The 18,495-nt window shown below is 50.1% G+C and overlaps 1 protein-coding gene across 1 annotated transcript in view; it reads left to right on the top strand.

The window, feature by feature from the left end:
* atp6v0a2b (ATPase H+ transporting V0 subunit a2b) overlaps positions 1-18,495 on the top strand; it is an 89,329-nt gene that overhangs the window by 27,114 nt on the left and 43,720 nt on the right. Inside the window, exons 3-6 of the mRNA XM_038817773.1 lie at positions 3,484-3,610; positions 3,914-3,996; positions 6,648-6,741; positions 9,061-9,273. Of these exons, the coding sequence (XP_038673701.1) occupies positions 3,484-3,610; positions 3,914-3,996; positions 6,648-6,741; positions 9,061-9,273 (517 nt within the window). The remainder of the gene's footprint in view (positions 1-3,483; positions 3,611-3,913; positions 3,997-6,647; positions 6,742-9,060; positions 9,274-18,495) is intronic.

Below are 18,495 nucleotides of genomic sequence, written 5' to 3'. Positions count from 1 at the left end.
TGGGTTGAAGGAGGTGAATCTGGACGATTCCAGTGTAGCGAGTAAGGCCCCTTGATCCTGAGTCACTGTGGGCTGGGGTTTAAAGGCTAAATCTGACCTTCCGGAGGTGAAAAGAGAATGATGAAGTGCATTCTCACTCTTGACCGCACAACCCTCCGTCCAATCTATAAATGATCTGGTTACATTTATTCATCTTTATATCAACTGTTTAGTCGTTTGGTAGTATAGAACTTGAGTATTGCTGGAAAAAGAGAGGCTGGCAAAGCTTTTTGCCTTGTACTACTCATAACAGATTCACAAGAACACCAATTATAAAGGCAACAACAATTTAGGCTGCATGAGAAATGCTGATTGGCTGGCAAGTGCACTCAGATTGGTAAAGGCTTTGCCATGGAGAATGCACCAGGGAACAGTCAACTGCCCAACGTTTGTTTAAATTTAAACCAGACAGGTCAGCTCTGATTGACCAAGGCATTGCCATGGAGAATGCACCAGGGTACAGTGAACTGCCCAATGTTTGTTTAAATTTAAACCAGACAGGTCAGCTCTGATTGATCAAGGCATTGTCATGGAGAATGAACTGGGGAATGGCTGTCACTCAAGCTTTTGTTTACCTGCAAAATGTGCAATGCATGGACTTGCTCCTTCTCTCTGCAAAGGACAGGGCATATGTGTGTGAATATATATGGCTTCCAGCATGTGTACGTGAACCACTATACCAGCCCGACGGATAATCCTAAATTAGTTTTCAGTTTAATTTTTAGCAGTCTGGATTGTTTAGCAAGTCCTGTCCAGTCGCAGAATCACATCTAATGTTGGAAACTCGGTTTTTGAGTTTTGTAAGCTCGGACTGGGGGCAGCACGGTAGCACTGTTGCTTCACAGCGCCAGGGTCCCAGGTTTGATTCCCCGCTTGGGTCACTGTCTGTGTGGAGTCTGCACGTTCTCCCCGTGTCTGTGTGGGTTTCCTCCGGGTTCTCCGGTTTCCTCCCACAAGTCCCGAAAGACGTGCTGTTAGGTGAATTGGGCATTGTGAATTCTCCCTCTGGATTGTCAATGCTAACTTACCCTTCATGTCCAAAATGGTTAGGTGGAGTTGCCGGTTACAGGGATCGGGCGCGGGCTTGGGCTCAAGTAGGGTGCTCTTTCCTCGGGCCGGTGCAGACTTAAAGGGCCGAATGGCCTCCTTCTGCACTGCAAATTCCATTCTTCTATGACTGGTTGGGAACTGCTGAAGGGACGTGCTGTTTGAATGGGATGAATGGCCGACACACCTGGCATCACACCACTGAATCCACTTGCCAGCCAATCGGCATTCTTTTCTCTCGCAGTGTCAATTGTTGCTGCCTTTATGGTTGGTATTTTTGCGAATCTGTTGAAGTGCATTACACACATGTTGAAGTGTTTTTACTTTAAAACCAACCTTGCAACTTTAAAGTGAATTCACGAGATTGCTGGTGTTTCTCTGTTCTGGTTGGAGGTATTCTCACATCACGCTGTTGTATTCTTAAACATGTTTCCCATTGATACAGCTGTCAGTGATCCTTCCCCATTGATACAGCTGTCAGTGACCCTTCCCCATTGATACAGCTGTCAGTGATCCTTCCCCATTGATACAGCTGTCAGTGATCCTTCCCCATTGATACAGCTGTCAGTGATCCTTCCCCATTGATACAGCTGTCAGTGACCCTTCCCCATTGATACAGCTGTCAGTGATCCTTCCCCATTGATACAGCTGTCTGTGATCCTTCCCCATTGATACAGCTGTCAGTGATCCTTCCCCATTGATACAGCTGTCAGTGATCCTTCCCCATTGATACAGCTGTCAGTGACCCTTCCCCATTGATACAGCTCAGTGATCCTTCCCCATTGATACAGCTGTCAGTGATCCTTCCCCATTGATACAGCTGTCAGTGATCCTGTCCCATTGATACAGCTGTCAGTGATCGTTCCCCATTGATACAGCTGTCAGTGACCCTTCCCCATTGATACAGCTGTCAGTGATCCTTCCCCATTGATACAGCTGTCAGTGATCCTGTCCCATTGATACAGCTGTCAGTGATCCTGTCCCATTGATACAGCTGTCAGTGATTGTTCCCCATTGATATAGCTGTCAGTGATCATTTCTAGAGTCTTGTTGATCAGAGATTAAAATGCCTGAAATGTATTTATTTATTTTCCCAGTTTAACTGACTGATATCTTGAGCGAGAAATCTGTTTAATTCAATTTTCAAATTGTGTGGTGTAAATTTTATAAATTTGTGGTTACGACTATAAATCAGATTAAACAGCTGCCATTTGTTGTTAGAAATGGGTCCAGAATTTATGTGAATTTATGCCCGAGCTTGCTTCATCTGAAAAGTGTAGTTGAATAGAACATTTCTCATGTTAAATAATTGGTTCATTACCGCGGTTTGCATTTGATTGTGTGGAGTTCTGTAAATGTGCAATGCTCAGACTCTAAGGACACATCTCACTGATTTATCAGCCTTTACTGGCTCTGGTAAAACCTGCCCTGGTCAGAGAGTAAGAACTCGATTTGCTCCGGCTGTAGCAGTCCACGTGGTGAGTGGAAGCTGCCATCTGCTTACTTTTCCCATGATTTCTCTAACGTCCTCTGTGGTTGACTAAGCGCTCTGCGTCTTATGAACCATGCCCAACAATACTTTGTGCTCGAGAGGTCACTCCAAGATATGAAGCTGGTAAGAACATTAGTCACGACACAGTGGTTAGCACTGCTGCCTCACATTGGCACAGTGGTTAGCACTGCTGCATCATGGTAGTGCAGTGGTTAGCACTGCTGCCTCACGGTGGCACAGTAGTTAGCACTGTTGCCTCACAGTGATGCAGTGGTTAGCACTGCTGCCTCATGGTTGTGTAGTGGTTAGCACTGTTGCCTCGCGGTGGCACCGTGGTTAGCGCTATTGCCTCACGTTGGCACCGTGGTTAGCGCTAATGCCTCATGACAGTGCAGTGGTTAGCACTATTGCCTCACGGCTGCCTCACAGTTGCACAGTGGTTAGCACTGCTGCCTCACGACGCCGAGGTCCTGGGTTCAATCGTGGTCCTGGGTCACTGTCTGTGTGGGTCTCACCCCCACAACCCAAAGATGTGCAGGGTAGGTGGTTTGGCCACGCTAAATTGCCCCTTAATTGGAAAGAAGAAAGAATTGGGCACTCTAAATTTATTTTTCAAAAGTGTCCCTGAGCCATGGGAGTTTCTGTTGTTGCATATTACAGAGAAACACAGTTTCTGCACACTGTGCACATTGGACATTTGTCAGCGATCTCCATATAAATCATCTTTTTGTGGCGCATTTATTTGTAGTGATTGAAAAAAATCAATGTTTTGCCAGATTTTGCTGTTTGTTGAGATCACTCCCCTCACTGGCTCCAGTTAAATTTGTTTGTGCTTTAGGAGCAGATTCCTGCTGTTATTCCTCAGCTGTGTCTTGAACTCAGGTTGGGAAATGCTTTTCCCGCAGGTTCATAGCTGGCATTATTCATCCATGGAAGGTTGGACCTTTTGAGCGGATGCTGTGGAGAGTTTGTAAGGGTTATACAATCCTTACATATGAGGAGTTAGATGTACCTCTAGAAGATCCAGAATCTGTGAGTATTTGCAAGGTGAACTCTTTTCTCTTCCTCTCCCATTCCATGTCTCCCCCTCCACCTCCCCCTTTTTTTTACGCACCCTCTCTCTCACTCCATCCTCTCCCTTGCTGCTTTCTCTACACTCCCTCTTTTGTCTCCCCTCTCTGGCACGTGCCTCATCCATGCCCCTCTGCCCCCCCCCCCATCTCTTGGGGCCGCCCCAGCCCTCTGTCTCCCCTCCTGTCCTATCCCCTGCTCTCCCTGCTTCCCCCTCTTTTCTTCTCGCTCATACATTTTTAAAATCTATGTTTCTACCTTTAGGGTGAAGATGTGAAATGGGTTGTGTTTTTAGTGTCGTACTGGGGGGAGCAGATTGGCCAGAAGGTGAAGAAGATATGTGATTGGTAAGAGAACAAACCCTTTCGTAGAATCAGGCAACCCCTAGTAATGGTTGGTTGGTTGATTGAGTCTGTGCTGTGTCTCTGAGTGATCGTTCTAGTTAATCTCTCCTTGCTCTTCCCTGCAGCCTTACAAATGTTTCCTATTCAAGTATTTATCCAGTTATATTTTGATTTTTAAATGTTTTTTAACTTGATCACTCAATTCAGCAAACGAGTAAGTTGGTTATTATATAAAGCAGACCAGGGAAAGCCATAGAGCAATAATATTGCCAGGTCAGCGTTGGCACGGCCGGGCACCGTCAGAGCTGCATTGGCGTCGCTGACTGACCAGCTTTCATAGCCGACCGATGATTCTGAGCAGCAGCTGTGTATATAGGTGCTGGAATCCAGACAGTGTTTCCTGACCACTGACGAGCTGAGCACTGTCACCGCTGTGACATAAACACTCTCGATCGTGCTGTCCTGTGCAGCTCTCGCGCTCTCTCTCGTGGCCAGTTACAAAGCATAGAACATAGAACATTACAGCGCAGTACGGGCCCTTCGGCCCTCGATGTTGCGCCGACCTGTGAAACCATCTGAAGCCTATCTGACCTACACTATTCCATTTTCATCCATATGTCTATCCAGTGACCACTTAAATGCCCTTAAAGTTGGCGAGTCTACTACTGTTGCAGGCAGGGCGTTCCACACCCCTACTACTCTCTGAGTAAAGAACCTACCCCTGACATCTGTCCTATATCTATCACCCCTCAATTTAAAGCTATGTCCCTCGTGTTGTTCATCACCATCCGAGGAAAGAGACTCTCACTGTCCACCCTATCTAACCCTCTGACTATCTTATATGTCTCTATTAAGTCACCTCTCAGCCTTCTCCTCTCTAACGAAAACAACCTCAAGTCCCTGAGCCTTTCCTCGTAAGGACTTCCCTCCATACCAGGCAACATCCTAGTAAATCTCCTCTGAACCCTTTCCAAAGCTTCCACATCCTTCCTATAATGTGGTGACCAGAACTGCACGCAGTACTCCAGGAGCGGCTGCACCAGAGTTATGTACAGCTTCAGCATGACCTCGTGGCTCCGAAACTCAATCCCCCTACTGATAAAGGCTAGCACACCATATGCCTTCTTAACAGCCCTATTAACCTGGGTGGCAACTTTCAGGGATTTATGTACCTGGATGCCGAGATCTCTCTGTTAATCTACACGACCAAGAATCTTGCCATTAGCCCAGTACTCTGCATTCCTGTTACTCCTTCCAAAGTGAACCACCTCACACTTTTCCGCATTAAACTCCATCTGCCACCTCTCATCCCAGCTCTGCAGCTTATCTACGTCCCTCTGTATCCTATAACATCCTTCAGCACTATCCACAACTCCACCGACCTTCGTGTCATCTGCAAATTTACTAACCCATCCTTCTACACCCTCTTCCAGGTCATTTATAAAAATGACAAACAGCAGTGGCCCCAAAACAGATCCTTGCGGTACACCACTAGTAACTGAACTCCAGGATGAACATTTGCTATCAACCACCACCCTCTGTCTTCTTTCAGCTAGCCAATTACTGATCCAAACCCCTAAATCACCTTCAATCCTTCACTGTGCGGAGTCTGCACATCCTCCCTGTGTGTGCGTGGGTTTCCTCCGGGTGCTCCGGTTTCCTCTCTCAGTCCAAAGATGTGCAGGTTAGGTGAATTGGCCATGATAAATTGCCCTTAGTGTCCAAAATTGCCCTTAGTGTTGGGTGGGGTTACTGGGTTATGGGGATAGGGTGGAGTTGTTGACCTTGGGTGGGGTGCTCTTTCCAAGAGCTGGTGCAGACTCGATGGGCTGAAAGGCCTCCTTCTGTACTGTAATTTCTATGATAATCTATGAATCCCATACTTATTTTCTGCAATAGCCTACCGCGGGGAACCTTATCAAACGCCTTACTGAAATCCATATATACCACATCAACCGCTTTACCGTCATCCACTTGTTTGGTCACCTTCTCAAAAATCTCTAAGGTTTGTGAGGCATGACCTACCCTTCACAAAACCGTGTTGACTATCGCTAATCAACTTGTTCTTTTCAAGATGATTATAAACCCTATCTCTTATAACCTTTTCCAACATTTTACCCACAACCTAAGTAAGGCTCACAGGTCTATAATTACAGGGTTGTCTCTACTCCCCTTCTTGAACAAGGGGACAACATTTGCTATCCTCCAGTTCAGCAGCTTCAGCAAAGATTGGGCTTTGAGCTGTTCCACTGCTCATCGTTGAGAGTGTGGTGTGATGGAGGTGAGAGCAGGAAGGATAGAGTTTTCGTCTATGTTGTGGTTAGCACTGTTGCTTCACAACACCAGGGTCCCAGGTTCGATTCCCGGCTTGGGTCACTGTCTGTGCGGAGTCTGCACGTTCTCCTCGTGTCTGCGTGGGTTTCCTCCGGGTGCTCCGGTTTCCTCCCACAAGACCCGAAAGATGTGCTGTTAGGTGAATTGGACATTCTGAATTCCCCCTCTGTGACCCGAACAGGCGCCGGAATGTGGCAACTGGGGGTTTTTCACAGTAACTACATTGCAGTGTTAATGTAAGCCTACTTGTGACAATAATAAAGATTATTATGATTGTATAATTGTACATAACTATTCCATTTGAAACCCATTGTTTGCAGTTATCACTGTCACGTCTATCCATATCCAAACACAAACCAGGAGCGAAAGGACATTGTGGCAGGTCTCAACACCCGAATACAAGATCTCAACACAGTAAGTCACTCCACATCTCACCTGTGTTCGGGCTAGAATTTCAGTTTGCGCTCTGATGGTGTTACAAACTCAAACTGAAGACTCCTGTGGAGTGGAAGCAGCCAGACTTTACAAGGATTTGTGTTTAGCCAATTTGCTAACAAGACCAACAAAGAATGAGTGAATGATCTAATGCCCTTGTTTTTGGAGGTGGTAGTTGAAGGAGAGATATTAAGCCAAGACTGGGGGGGGGCTTCTTTACCAACTTTAAATGTGTTAGGAACCTCTTTTAAATTCAAATTCTGGTTTCCCCTTTTCAATTAACGTCTTGCTGGCTGGTGTTAAACTACACACTATTGACCGACGACCCCCCACTCCGCTGAAAGCTACTATTTGAACTGGCCCAAGGGGATTCCCCTCCATATAGTGTGCTGTGTGGCAGCTTCCTGCAATGTCATTTTGATGGACTTGGCTAGCAGCCAGTCAGCTCTTCTGAAATTCCAGGATTTATCCCATTCTTGATTGTGATTGGTGGACCCCTTCAGAAGCTTCTTGAAGGTTTCTGAAACAGAAGGCAAGTTCCACTTTGGTTTTCAGTTTCTGCTTTAAATCAGCGGGAACTGATTTAAACACCATCAGCTCAGGCTGGTGAGTTTTAAACACTACCCAGCCAGGCCTGCAAAGGTAATTTCTGATTGAAAGACTACAAGTAGCAGGCAGGCCTGTGCAAGTTTAATCCTCTGAAAGGCTGGGAAATGATCAGTCTGCTATCTCTCCAGACCACAGCCAGAAACTCTTGCCAGACAGGCAGCTGAAAGGCAGAGTGGACGGTGAACCTGCTGTAAACTCTTCCCGTGGAGAATTCTAATATCTCGGTGAGACCGAGAGTCAGTCTTCTTTAAATATAAATTTAAAATGCCCAGTTCTTTTTTTTTTTCCAAATTAAGGGGCAATTAGGGTTATTTGCAATGTGCAAACTCCCCACGGGCAGTGACCCGGGGCCGGGATCGAACCTGGGCCCTCGGCGTCGTGAAGCGGCAGTGCTTACCACTGTGCCGCCCTGACTGGGAGTCAATCTGGTGGAGCCCTGTACAGGTGAAGGTCACTCTCCAGAGGAATTCCTGCAGCCCGCGAGGTCTAATTGAAGGCCGATTCTAGAAGATCCAAGACATGGTTCCCAACACCTCGCATTCTGAGAAGATCACTTGCTACAAAGACCACTACCTTAGCAGCGAAGATTCTCATCTCTCTTCCCGTTTAGTCCACGTTGATCCTTCCCCATCGTTACTTTGTATCTGACTTGTGTGTATGTGGGTGGATGGTGGGGCAATGTTCGGGGAGTAATTATATTAGCACACCATTGTTCTATAATCGCTATTGGATGTTTAACTCTTCTCCTGTTGTAAATAATTAGTTGTGTTTTATTTGCAAATCTGGTGCCTGTAAGTCATTGGGTCAAAGATCTCAGGAACGTATACGAATTATTGGTTAATTTACTCCAATTGGGACTCCGGGGTCTGTGGGGCTGCAATTGACCGTCCACTTACCCAGGGTGTTGTAACAAATGGTTGAGGCATTGAGACCCCAGTTCAACATCACATCTGAAAGGCAGCACTTATGCTGCGACATTCTCTAGCACCGACCCTCTGACTGCAGCATTCTCTCAGGACTGCCCAGGGGATATTAGCCCAGATTGTGCACAGTTTGGTATCCTCATCCTTGTCTTGGAGGAAGTGCAATGAAGATTCACTAGATTGATTTCTGGGTTGAGGGGGTTGTCCTATGAGGAAATATTGGCCCTATCGTTCTTGGAGCTTTGAAGAATGAGGTGAAATCATTGGAACATCAGATTATTAAGGTGCTTGACAGATGGACTCTGAGAAAATATTTCCCCTGGCCATACAGTCCTAAACACAGAATCACAGTCTCAGAATAAAGGGGACGATCATCTCGAACTGAGACAAAGAGAAATTTATTCACCGAGGGTTTCTCAACCTTTGGAATTCTCCACCCCAGAGACCTGTGGATGCTCAAGTTAGAAATTGGCACATACTTGGGTGTTAAGGAATCGAGGGATTTGGGAGGAAGGCCTACCTGTGGTAGAAGATCGGCCATGATTTAATTGAATGGCGGAGCAGGCACGGGGGTGAAATACTGTCCTCTTGGTCCAATTACTTATACTCTTCAGACTGAGAGATGAGAATGATGCTTACAGAGAACCCCCAGTTCATTGACTTATGAAAACCATCCAGATTTATTGTCTGAATCGTTATTTACGAGGGATTGGGGGTGAAATCCAGAAGCATTGTTTTAGCTTTTCTTTTAAACTTGTTTCCTCAGGTGTTGCACAGAACTGAGGAATACCTTCAGCAAGTTCTGTCCAAGGCATCAGAATCCATCCACACGTGGCTAATTCAAGTGAGGAAAATGAAGGCCATTTACCACATCCTCAACCTCTGTAGCTTTGATGTCACCAATAAGTGTCTGATTGCCGAGGTCTGGTGTCCAGTGGCTGATCTGTCTAAAGTTCGACAAGCATTGGAAGAAGGATCTGTGAGTGCTGATTAATTAAATCATTTGACTTTGACTTCCTGGGTATTGGAAGCGGTGGCTGTAATGATTGCTAGATGCATCGGCGGGGGTCTTTCAAAATTCCATAGGCTCTGGATTGGTTCCTGTAGGTTGGAAGGTGGCCAATGTAACGCCAATATTTCTGAAGGGAGGGAGAGAGAAAACTGGGAACTACAGAGCTGCTCGCCTGACATCAGCAGTGGAAAAATGTTGGAATCTTCAATAAAGGATGTGACAACTGGGCACTGAGAGAATAATGGTGGAATTGAACAGAATCTGAATGAGTTAATGAAAGGGAAATCATGTTTAATAAACCTGTTGTAGTTTTTAATGGGACATAACTAACAGAATAGATAAGGGAAGTACAGGAAAATGCAAAGCCGCTTCACGGGGATTTGGAAGGGTTAAGCGAGTGGACAGAAATCCGGCAGATGGAAGACAATGTGGCGAAATGTGAGGTTATCCACTTTGGGGGCAAAAACAGAAAAATCGGGAATTGCTTAATAGACGCTGGGAAGTGTTGAGTTTGAAAAGGCCTCCGGTGTCCTTGTTTATGAGTCACTGGAAGCTAACAAGGTGCAATAAACAATTCAGAGGGCAAATGGCACGTTGCCCTTTATTTCGAGGTGATCTGAGTATTGGAGTAGAGATGTCTTGCTGCCTTGTTGAGACTGCACCTGGAGTATTGTGGGCAGTTTTATTCTCCAAAGATATATTAGCCATAGAAGGAGTGCAGCAAAGGTTCACCAAATTAACTCCTAGAATGGGGGTGTGTGTCCGATGGGAAATATTAAACAGCTTGGGCCTTTAATCTCTGGAGTTCAGGAGAATGTGAGGTGATTTCGTTCAAATGTAAAATACATTTCCAGGTTCGATGGGGGGGGGGGGATGGCAGGGTCGATGGGGGGATGGCAGGGTCGATGGGGGGGATGGCAGGGTCGATGGGGGGGATGGCAGGGTCGATGGGGGGGATGGCAGGGTCGATGGGGTGGGTGGCAGGGTCGATGGGGTGGGTGGCAGGGTCGATGGGGTAGGTGGCAGGGTCGATGGGGGGGTGGCAGGGTCAGTGGGGTGGGTGGCAGGGTCGATGGGGGGATGGCAGGGTCGATGGGGGGGATGGCAGGGTCGATGGGGGGATGGCAGGGTCGATGGAGGGGATGGCAGGGTCGATGGGGGGATGGCAGGGTCGATGGGGGGGATGGCAGGGTCGATGGGGGGGGATGGCAGGGTCGATGGGGGGGATGGCAGGGTCGATGGGGGCGATGGCAGGGTCGATGGGGGCGATGGCAGGGTCGATGGAGGGGATGGCAGGGTCGATGGGGTGGGTGGCAGGGTCGATGGGGTGGGTGGCAGGGTCGATGGGGGGGATGGCAGGGTCGATGGGAAGGCAGCGTCGATGGGGGGATGGCAGGGTCGATGGGGGGATGGCAGAGTCGTTGGGATGGATGGCAGAATCGATGGGGGGGATGGCAGGATGGATGGGGGTGGGTGGCACGATGGATGGGGGGATGGCAGGGTCGATGGGGTGGGTGGCAGGTTCGTGGGGGGTGGCAGGGTCGATGGGGTGGGTGGCAGGGTTGTTGGGATGGATGGCAGGGTCGATGGGGGATGGCACGGTGGATGGAGTGGGTGGCAGGGTCGATGGGGGGATGGCAGGGTCGATTGGGGGATGGCAGGGTCGATGGGGGGGATGGCAGGGTCGATGGAGGGGATGGCAGGGTCGATGGGGGGGATGGCAGGGTCGATGGGGGGGATGGCAGGGTCGATGGGGGGGATGGCAGGGTCGATGGGGGCGATGGCAGGGTCGATGGGGGCGATGGCAGGGTCGATGGAGGGGATGGCAGGGTCGATGGGGTGGGTGGCAGGGTCGATGGGGTGGGTGGCAGGGTCGATGGGGGGGATGGCAGGGTCGATGGGAAGGCAGCGTCGATGGGGGGATGGCAGGGTCGATGGGGGGATGGCAGAGTCGTTGGGATGGATGGCAGAATCGATGGGGGGGATGGCAGGATGGATGGGGGTGGGTGGCACGATGGATGGGGGGGATGGCAGGGTCGATGGGGTGGGTGGCAGGTTCGTGGGGGGTGGCAGGGTCGATGGGGTGGGTGGCAGGGTCGTTGGGATGGATGGCAGGATCGATGGGGGATGGCACGGTGGATGGAGTGGGTGGCAGGGTCGATGGGGGGATGGCAGGGTCGATTGGGGGATGGCAGGGTCGATGGGGTGGATGGCAGGGTCGATGGGGTGGATGGCAGGGTCGATGGGGGTGGCAGGGTCGATGGGGTGGATGACAGAGTCGTTGGGGTGGGTGGCAGGGTCGATGGAGCGAGTGGCAGGGTCGATGGGGGTGGCAGGGTCGATGGGGCGGATGGGGGGGATGGCAGGGTCGATGGAGCGGGTGGCAGGGTCGATGGGGGTGGCAGGGTCGATGGGGCGGATGGGGGGATGGCAGGGTCGATGGAGCGGGTGGCAGAGTCGATGGAGCGGGTGGCAGGGTGGATGGGGTGGGTCGCAGGGTCGATGGGGAGATGGCAGGGTCGATGAGGGGGATGGGGGGGATGGCAGGGTCGATGGGGGGATGGCAGGATGGATGGGGGATGGCAGGGTGGATGGGTGGGATGGCAGGGTGGATGGGGTGGGTGGCAGGGTGGATGGGGCGGGTGGCAGGGTGGATGGGGCGGGTGGCAGGGTGGATGGGGCGGGTGGCAGGGTGGATGGGGCGGGTGGCAGGGTGGATGGGGGATGGCAGGGTGGATGGGGCGGGTGGCAGGGTGGATGGGGCGGGTGGCAGGGTGGATGGGGCGGGTGGCAGGGTGGATGGGTGGATGGGGCGGGTGGCAGGGTGGATGGGGCGGGTGGCAGGGTGGATGGGGCGGGTGGATGGGGCGGGTGGCAGGGTGGATGGGGCGGGTGGCAGGGTGGATGGGGGTTGATGGCAGGGTCGATGGGGGTGGGTGGCAGGGTCGATGGGGGTGGGTGGCAGGGTCGATGGGGGTGGATGGCAGGTTCGATGGGGGATGGCAGGGTGGATGGGTGGGATGGCAGGGTCGATGGGGCGGATGGCAGGGTCGATGGGGGGATGGCAGGGTGGATGGGGGATGGCAGGGTGGATGGGGATGGCAGGGTGGATGGGGCGGGTGGCAGGGTGGATGGGGCGGGTGGCAGGGTGGATGGGGCGGGTGGCAGGGTGGATGGGGCGGGTGGCAGGGTGGATGGGGCGGGTGGCAGGGGCGGGTGGCAGGGTGGATGGGGCGGGTGGCAGGGTGGATGGGGCGGGTGGCAGGGTGGATGGGGGTGGATGGCAGGGTCGATGGGGGTGGATGGCAGGTTCGATGGGGGTGGGTGGCAGGGTCGATGGGGGAAGAGGTCTAGAACTGGGGGACGAGGTCTCCGAATAAGCGCAGGACATTTAAGACTGAGATGAGGAGGAACATTTTCACTCCGAGGGTGGTGAATCTTTGTGGAGGCTCAGTCGCTGAGCATGTTCGAGACAGAAATCAACAGATTTCTAAATATTAAAAGTGTTGAGGGATATGGGGATAGTGTAGGAGAATCGTGTTAAAGTAGCAGATTAACCATGATATTGAATAGTGCAGTGGTTTGAAAGAACTGAGTGGCCTGCTGCTGTCCCTGTGTCTTACATTGAACTTGACCGTTTGACCGTGGAGCTCTCTGTCCCAGAGAGTTCATATATTCCATCGATGAATATATTTAACGCTGAGATAGGGAGACTTTTGGTGCCTCAGGGAATTAAACTATTTGAGAACAGGCAGGAAATTGGCCATGAAAATGAAATGAAAAATGAAAATCGCTTATTGTCACAAGTAGGCTTCAATGAAGTTACTGTGAAAAGCCCCTAGTCGCCACATTCCGGCGCTTGTTCGGGGAGGCTGGTACGGGAATCGAACCGTGCTGCTGGCCTGCCTTGGTCTGCTTTAAAAGCCAGCGTTTTAGCCCAGTGTGCTAAACCATGGTGTTGGATGGGACAGCAGGCTGGATGGGCTGAACAGTCGGCTCCTATTTCCTGTGTTCTAGTGCGTTGACATACAAGCGGGTGGCACCTTGAGTTTTAGAAAGGATCCTTCCCTTTATTAGTGGGAAGTTGGAAATTAATATTTGAACATGGTTGTACTCGGAACACGGTTTTCCAGTTATTTAAATTTCTAGTAAGCAAAATTATTTTAAAAAATTACTTTCCGGGATGTGATCATCGCTGGTTTATCAATATCCGGTCCGACTGAGCCAGCAGTCCAAAATTGTAATCAAAAATATATGTTCCAAGTGTTAGGCCAGCGTTTGTCACCCATCCCTAGTTGCATGGTGAGCTGCCTCCTTGAATCGCTGCAGTCCCTGAGGTGTAGGTACACCCACTGTGCTGTTAGGGAGTCCCAGCGACAGTGAAGGAACGGCCGATATATTTCCAAGTCAGGGTGGGGAGTGGCTCGGAGGGGAACCTCCAGGTGGTGGGGTTCCCAGGTATCTGCTGCTCTTGTCCTTCTAGATGGGAGTGGTCGTGGTTTTCGAAGGTGATGCCCGAGGAACCTTGGTAAGTTCCTGCAGTGCATCTTGTAGATGGTACACACGGCTGCCACTGTGCGTCTGTGGTGGAGGGAGTGAATGTTTGTGGAAGGAGCAACAATCAAGCGGGGCTGCTTTGTCCTGGATGGTGTTGAGCTTCTTGAGTGTTGTTGGAGCTGCGCTCATCCAGGCAAGTGGAGAGTATTCCATCACACTCCTGACTTGTGCCTTGGAGATGGTGTACAGGCTTTGGGGAGGAGAGAGGGGGGGGGGGGCGGGGTCCAAGTGTTGAGTTACTCACATTAGGATTCCTAGCCTTTGACCTGCCCTGGTAGTCACAGTATTAATGTGACTGGGTCCAGTTCAGTTTCTGATCAATGGTAACTCCCAGGATGTTGATTGTGGGGGTTTCAGCGATGGGAATGTTAATGAACGTCAAAGGGCGGTGGTCAGATCCTCACTTGTGACAGATGGTCATTGCCTGGCACTTGCCTGGTGCGAATGTAACGTGCCTCTTGTCAGCCCAAACCAGGATATTGTCCAGGTTTTGATGCATTTGGACATGGGCTGCTTCATTATCTGTTGCGAATGGTGCTGAACACTGTGCAGTCATCCGCAAACATCCCCACTTCTGCCCTTATGGTGGAAGGGAGGTCATTGATGAAGCAGCTGAAGATGGTTGGGCCGAGGACACTACCCTGAGGAACTCCTGCAGTGATGTCCTGGAGCTGAGATGATTGATCTCCAACCACCACAGCCATCTCCCTTTGTGCCGGGTATGACGCCAACCAGCGGAGAGTTTCCCCCCTGATTCCCAGTTTCTAAGATATAGGAGCAGAATTAGGCCATTTGGCCCATCGAGTCTGCTCCATCATTCTATCTGCTACCTACAGTGTTACAGACCAAGAGCTGGATTGTGAAATCAGCCAGAGCATCTCCTCCCTAGAAAACATGACCAAGGAGCGGGAGTCGGCAATTTAGCCTCCTGAGCCTAACACCCTCAATGTGACCATGGCTGATCCCATCCTGGCCTGAATTCCACCGTCCTACCTGTTCTCCATAACCCTTCAACACATTACCAGTTAAAAATCTGTCTAACTCCTTAAACTTACTCACTGTCCCAGCATCTACCGCACTCTGGGGTAGCGAATCCCACAGATTCACAACCCTTTGGGTGAAGCAGTTTCTCCTCCGATCTGTTTTAAATTTGCCATCTCTTAGTCTTAAGATTATGACCACTGGTTCTAGAATGCCCCACAAGAGGGAGCATCTGCTCCACGTCTACTTTATCCAGACCTTTGAGCATCTTGTACACCTCATTCTTCTAAACTCTAGAGAAATTGAACCTCCTCTGAACTGTCTCCAATGCCACTACATCCTTCCTCAAACAAGGGCCCAAAACTGTGCCCAATACTCCAGGTGCGGTCTTACCATTGCCTTGTATAGCTGCAACAACATTTCCTTACCTTTATATTCAATTCCTTTTGCTATAAATGCCAATATTCCATTTGCTTTCCTTATTATCTGCTGTACCTGCATGCTGGTTTTCTGTGACTCATGCAGAAGGACACCCAGATCCCTCTGCATCGGAGCTCCCCGAAATCTCTCTCCATTTAGATAATAAGTTGCCTTTCCATTTTTCGACCAAAATGCATGACCTCACAGTTTTCCATGTTAAACTCCATCTGCCACATTTTGGCCCACTCTCCTAATCTATCTATATCCACAGATCATCCACTCGGCAGTTCTGGCTGAAGATGGTTGCGAATGCCTCAACCTTGTCTTTTGTACAGATGTGCTGGGCTCCTCCATCATTGAGGATGGGGATATATGTGGAGCCTCCTCCCCCAGTGAGTTGTTTAACTGTCCACCCCCATTCACGGCTGGATGTGGCAGGACTGCAGAGCTTAGATCTGATGGTCGGTTGTGGAATTGCTTAGCTCTGTCTATCACTGCTGCTTATGCTGTTTGACACACGTAGTCCTGTGTTGCAGCTTCACCAGGTCGACACCTCAGTTTTCGGTCTGCCTGATGTTGCTCCTGGCTCTCCTGCTCTCTTCATTGAACCAGGGTTGATCCCCTGGCTGGGCGGTAATGGTAGAGTGGGGGATATGCCGGGCCATGTGGTTGCAGATTGTGGTTGGATACAATTCTGCTGCTGCTGATGGGCCACAGCGCCTCATGGATGCCCAGCCTTGAGTTTCTAGATCTGTTCGAAGTCTATCCCATTTAGCACGGTGGTAGTGCCACACAACACGATGGAGGGTATCCTCAATGTGGAGACGGGACTTTGTCTCCACAAGGACTGTGCGGTGGTCACTTCTACCGATACTGTCATGGACAGATACATCTGCAGCAGGCAGATTGGTGAGGATGAGGTCAAGTATGTTTTTCCCTCTTGTTGGTTCCCTCACCACCTGCTGCAGTCCCAGTCTAGCAGCTATTGTCCTTTAGGACCCGGCCAGCTCGGTCTGTGGTGGTTCTACCGAGCCACTCTGGGTGATGGACATTGAAATCCCCACCCAGAGAATATTCTGTGCCATTGCCACCCTCACTGCTTCCTCCAAGTGGCCTTCAACATGGAGGAGAACTGATTGATCAGCTGATGGTGGGCGGTACGTGGTAATCAGTAGGAGGTTTCCTGGCCCATGTTTAACCTGAAGCCAGGAGACTTCATGGGGTCCAGAGTCGATGTTGAGGATCCCAGGGCAACTCCCTCCCGACTGTATCCCACTGTGCCTCCCCCTCTGCTGGGTCTGTCCTGCCGGTGAGACAGGACATACCCAGGAATGGTGATGGTGGTGTCTGGGACATTGTAAGGTATGATTCTGTGAGTGTGACTCTGTCAGGCTGTTGCATAACTAGCTTGTGAGAAGCTCTCCCAACTTCGGTACAACACCCCAGTGGTTAGTAAGGAGGACTTTGCAGGGTGGGCAGGGCTGGGTTTGCCGTCGTCGTTTCCGGTGCCGGGTGCTCCGTCCGGTTTCATTCCTTTTGTGTTTGCGTAGCGGTCGAATATAACTGAGTGTCTTGTTAGACCAGTTGGCAGAAAATAGACTTATCAATGATAGACAGCATGGTTTTGTGCAGGGAAGGTCATGTCTTACCAACTTAATAGAATTCTTTGAGGAAGTGACAAAGTTAATTGATGAGGGAAGGGCTGTAGATGTCATATGCATGAACTTCAGTGAGGCATTTGATAAGGTTTCCCATGGCAGGTTGATGGAAAAAGTGAAGTCGTATGGGGTTCAGGGTGTACTAGCTAGATGGATAAAGAACTGAGAGAGCAGTGGTGGAAGGGAGTGTCTCAAAATGGAGAAGGGTGACTAGTTGTGTTCCACAGGGATCCGTGCTGGGACCACTGTTGTTCGCGATCTACATAAATGACCTGGACGAAGGTATAGGTGGTCTGATTAGCAAGTTTGCAGACGATAGTAAGATTGGTGGAGTTGCAGATAGCGAGGAGGACTGTCAGAGAATACCGCAAAATATAGATAGATTGGAGAGTTGGGCAGAGAATGGCAGATGGAGTTCAATCCAGGCAAATGCGAGGTGATGCATTTTGGAAGAGCCAATTCAAGAGCGAACTATACGGTCAATGGAAGAGTCCTGGGGAAAATTGATGGACAGAGAGATCTGGGAGTTCAGGTCCATTGTACCCTGAAGGTGTCAACGCAGGTGGATAGAGTGGTCAAGAAGGCATACAGCATGCTTGCCTTCATCGGACAGGGTATTTAGTACAAGAGTCGGCAGGTCATGTTACAGTTGTATAGAACTTTTGTTAGGCTACATTTGGAAGGCCACATTTGGAGGGTGCTAGCTATGAAGAAAGGTTGAGTAGATCAGGATTGTTTTCGTTGGAAAGACGGAGGTTGAGGGGGGACCTGATTGAGGTTTACAAAATTGAGAGGTATGGACAGGGTGGATAGCAACAAGCTTTTTCCAAGAGTGGGGGCGTCAATTACAAGGGGTCACGATTTCAAGGTGAGAGGGGGAAAGTTTAAGGGAGATGTGCGTGGAAAGTTTTTTACGCAGAGGGTGGTGGGTGCCTGGAACGCTTTGCCAGCGGAGGTGGTAGAGGCGGGCACGATAGCATCATTTAAGATGCATCTAGACAGATATATGAACGGGCGAGGAACAGAGGGAAGTAGATCCTTGGAAAATCGGTGACAAGTTTAGACAAAGGATCTGGATCGGTGCAGGCTAGGGAGGGCCGAAGGGCCTGTTCCTGTGCTGTAATTTTCTTTATTCTTTGTTCTATTTCAGAGGGTGGTTACGAGTCAGCCATGTTAGCCCAAATTTCTAATGTGTGAGATGGATGATACTGTCCATCACAAGTGTGAATATTCACGGGGAGAGAGTACGGACAATGTCCATCCTCCCTTACATCTGGTGGCTCCTAAAGCTGCTTTGCATGCTGGGACAGAGTTCCAGAGATTGACCCTTCAGTTGTTTTAACTGAGTGTCAATCGTTACAGGAGTCTGCACACAGGGGAAGCTGAATATCCAATTTTTGGGGGTTCTCATGGAATGATGTCTTTTTACTTCCTTCTCTCTCCCTCTGCAGTCTTTAGTGTGCTCTCTTTTGGTGTGTGTCCCCCGCCCCCTCCCCACCTTATTACCACCCTGTTTCGCTTGCTCTAGCCCCTGCCTTTCTCCTCCTTGTGGTCCTCCCACAGCCCCCCCTCC

This window comes from Scyliorhinus canicula, chromosome 1 (assembly GCF_902713615.1).
Source record: "Scyliorhinus canicula chromosome 1, sScyCan1.1, whole genome shotgun sequence".
NCBI classification, from domain to species: domain Eukaryota; kingdom Metazoa; phylum Chordata; class Chondrichthyes; order Carcharhiniformes; family Scyliorhinidae; genus Scyliorhinus; species Scyliorhinus canicula.
Note: the sequence above shows the minus strand (reverse complement) of the source record. Positions and strands in the feature narration are given on the sequence as shown.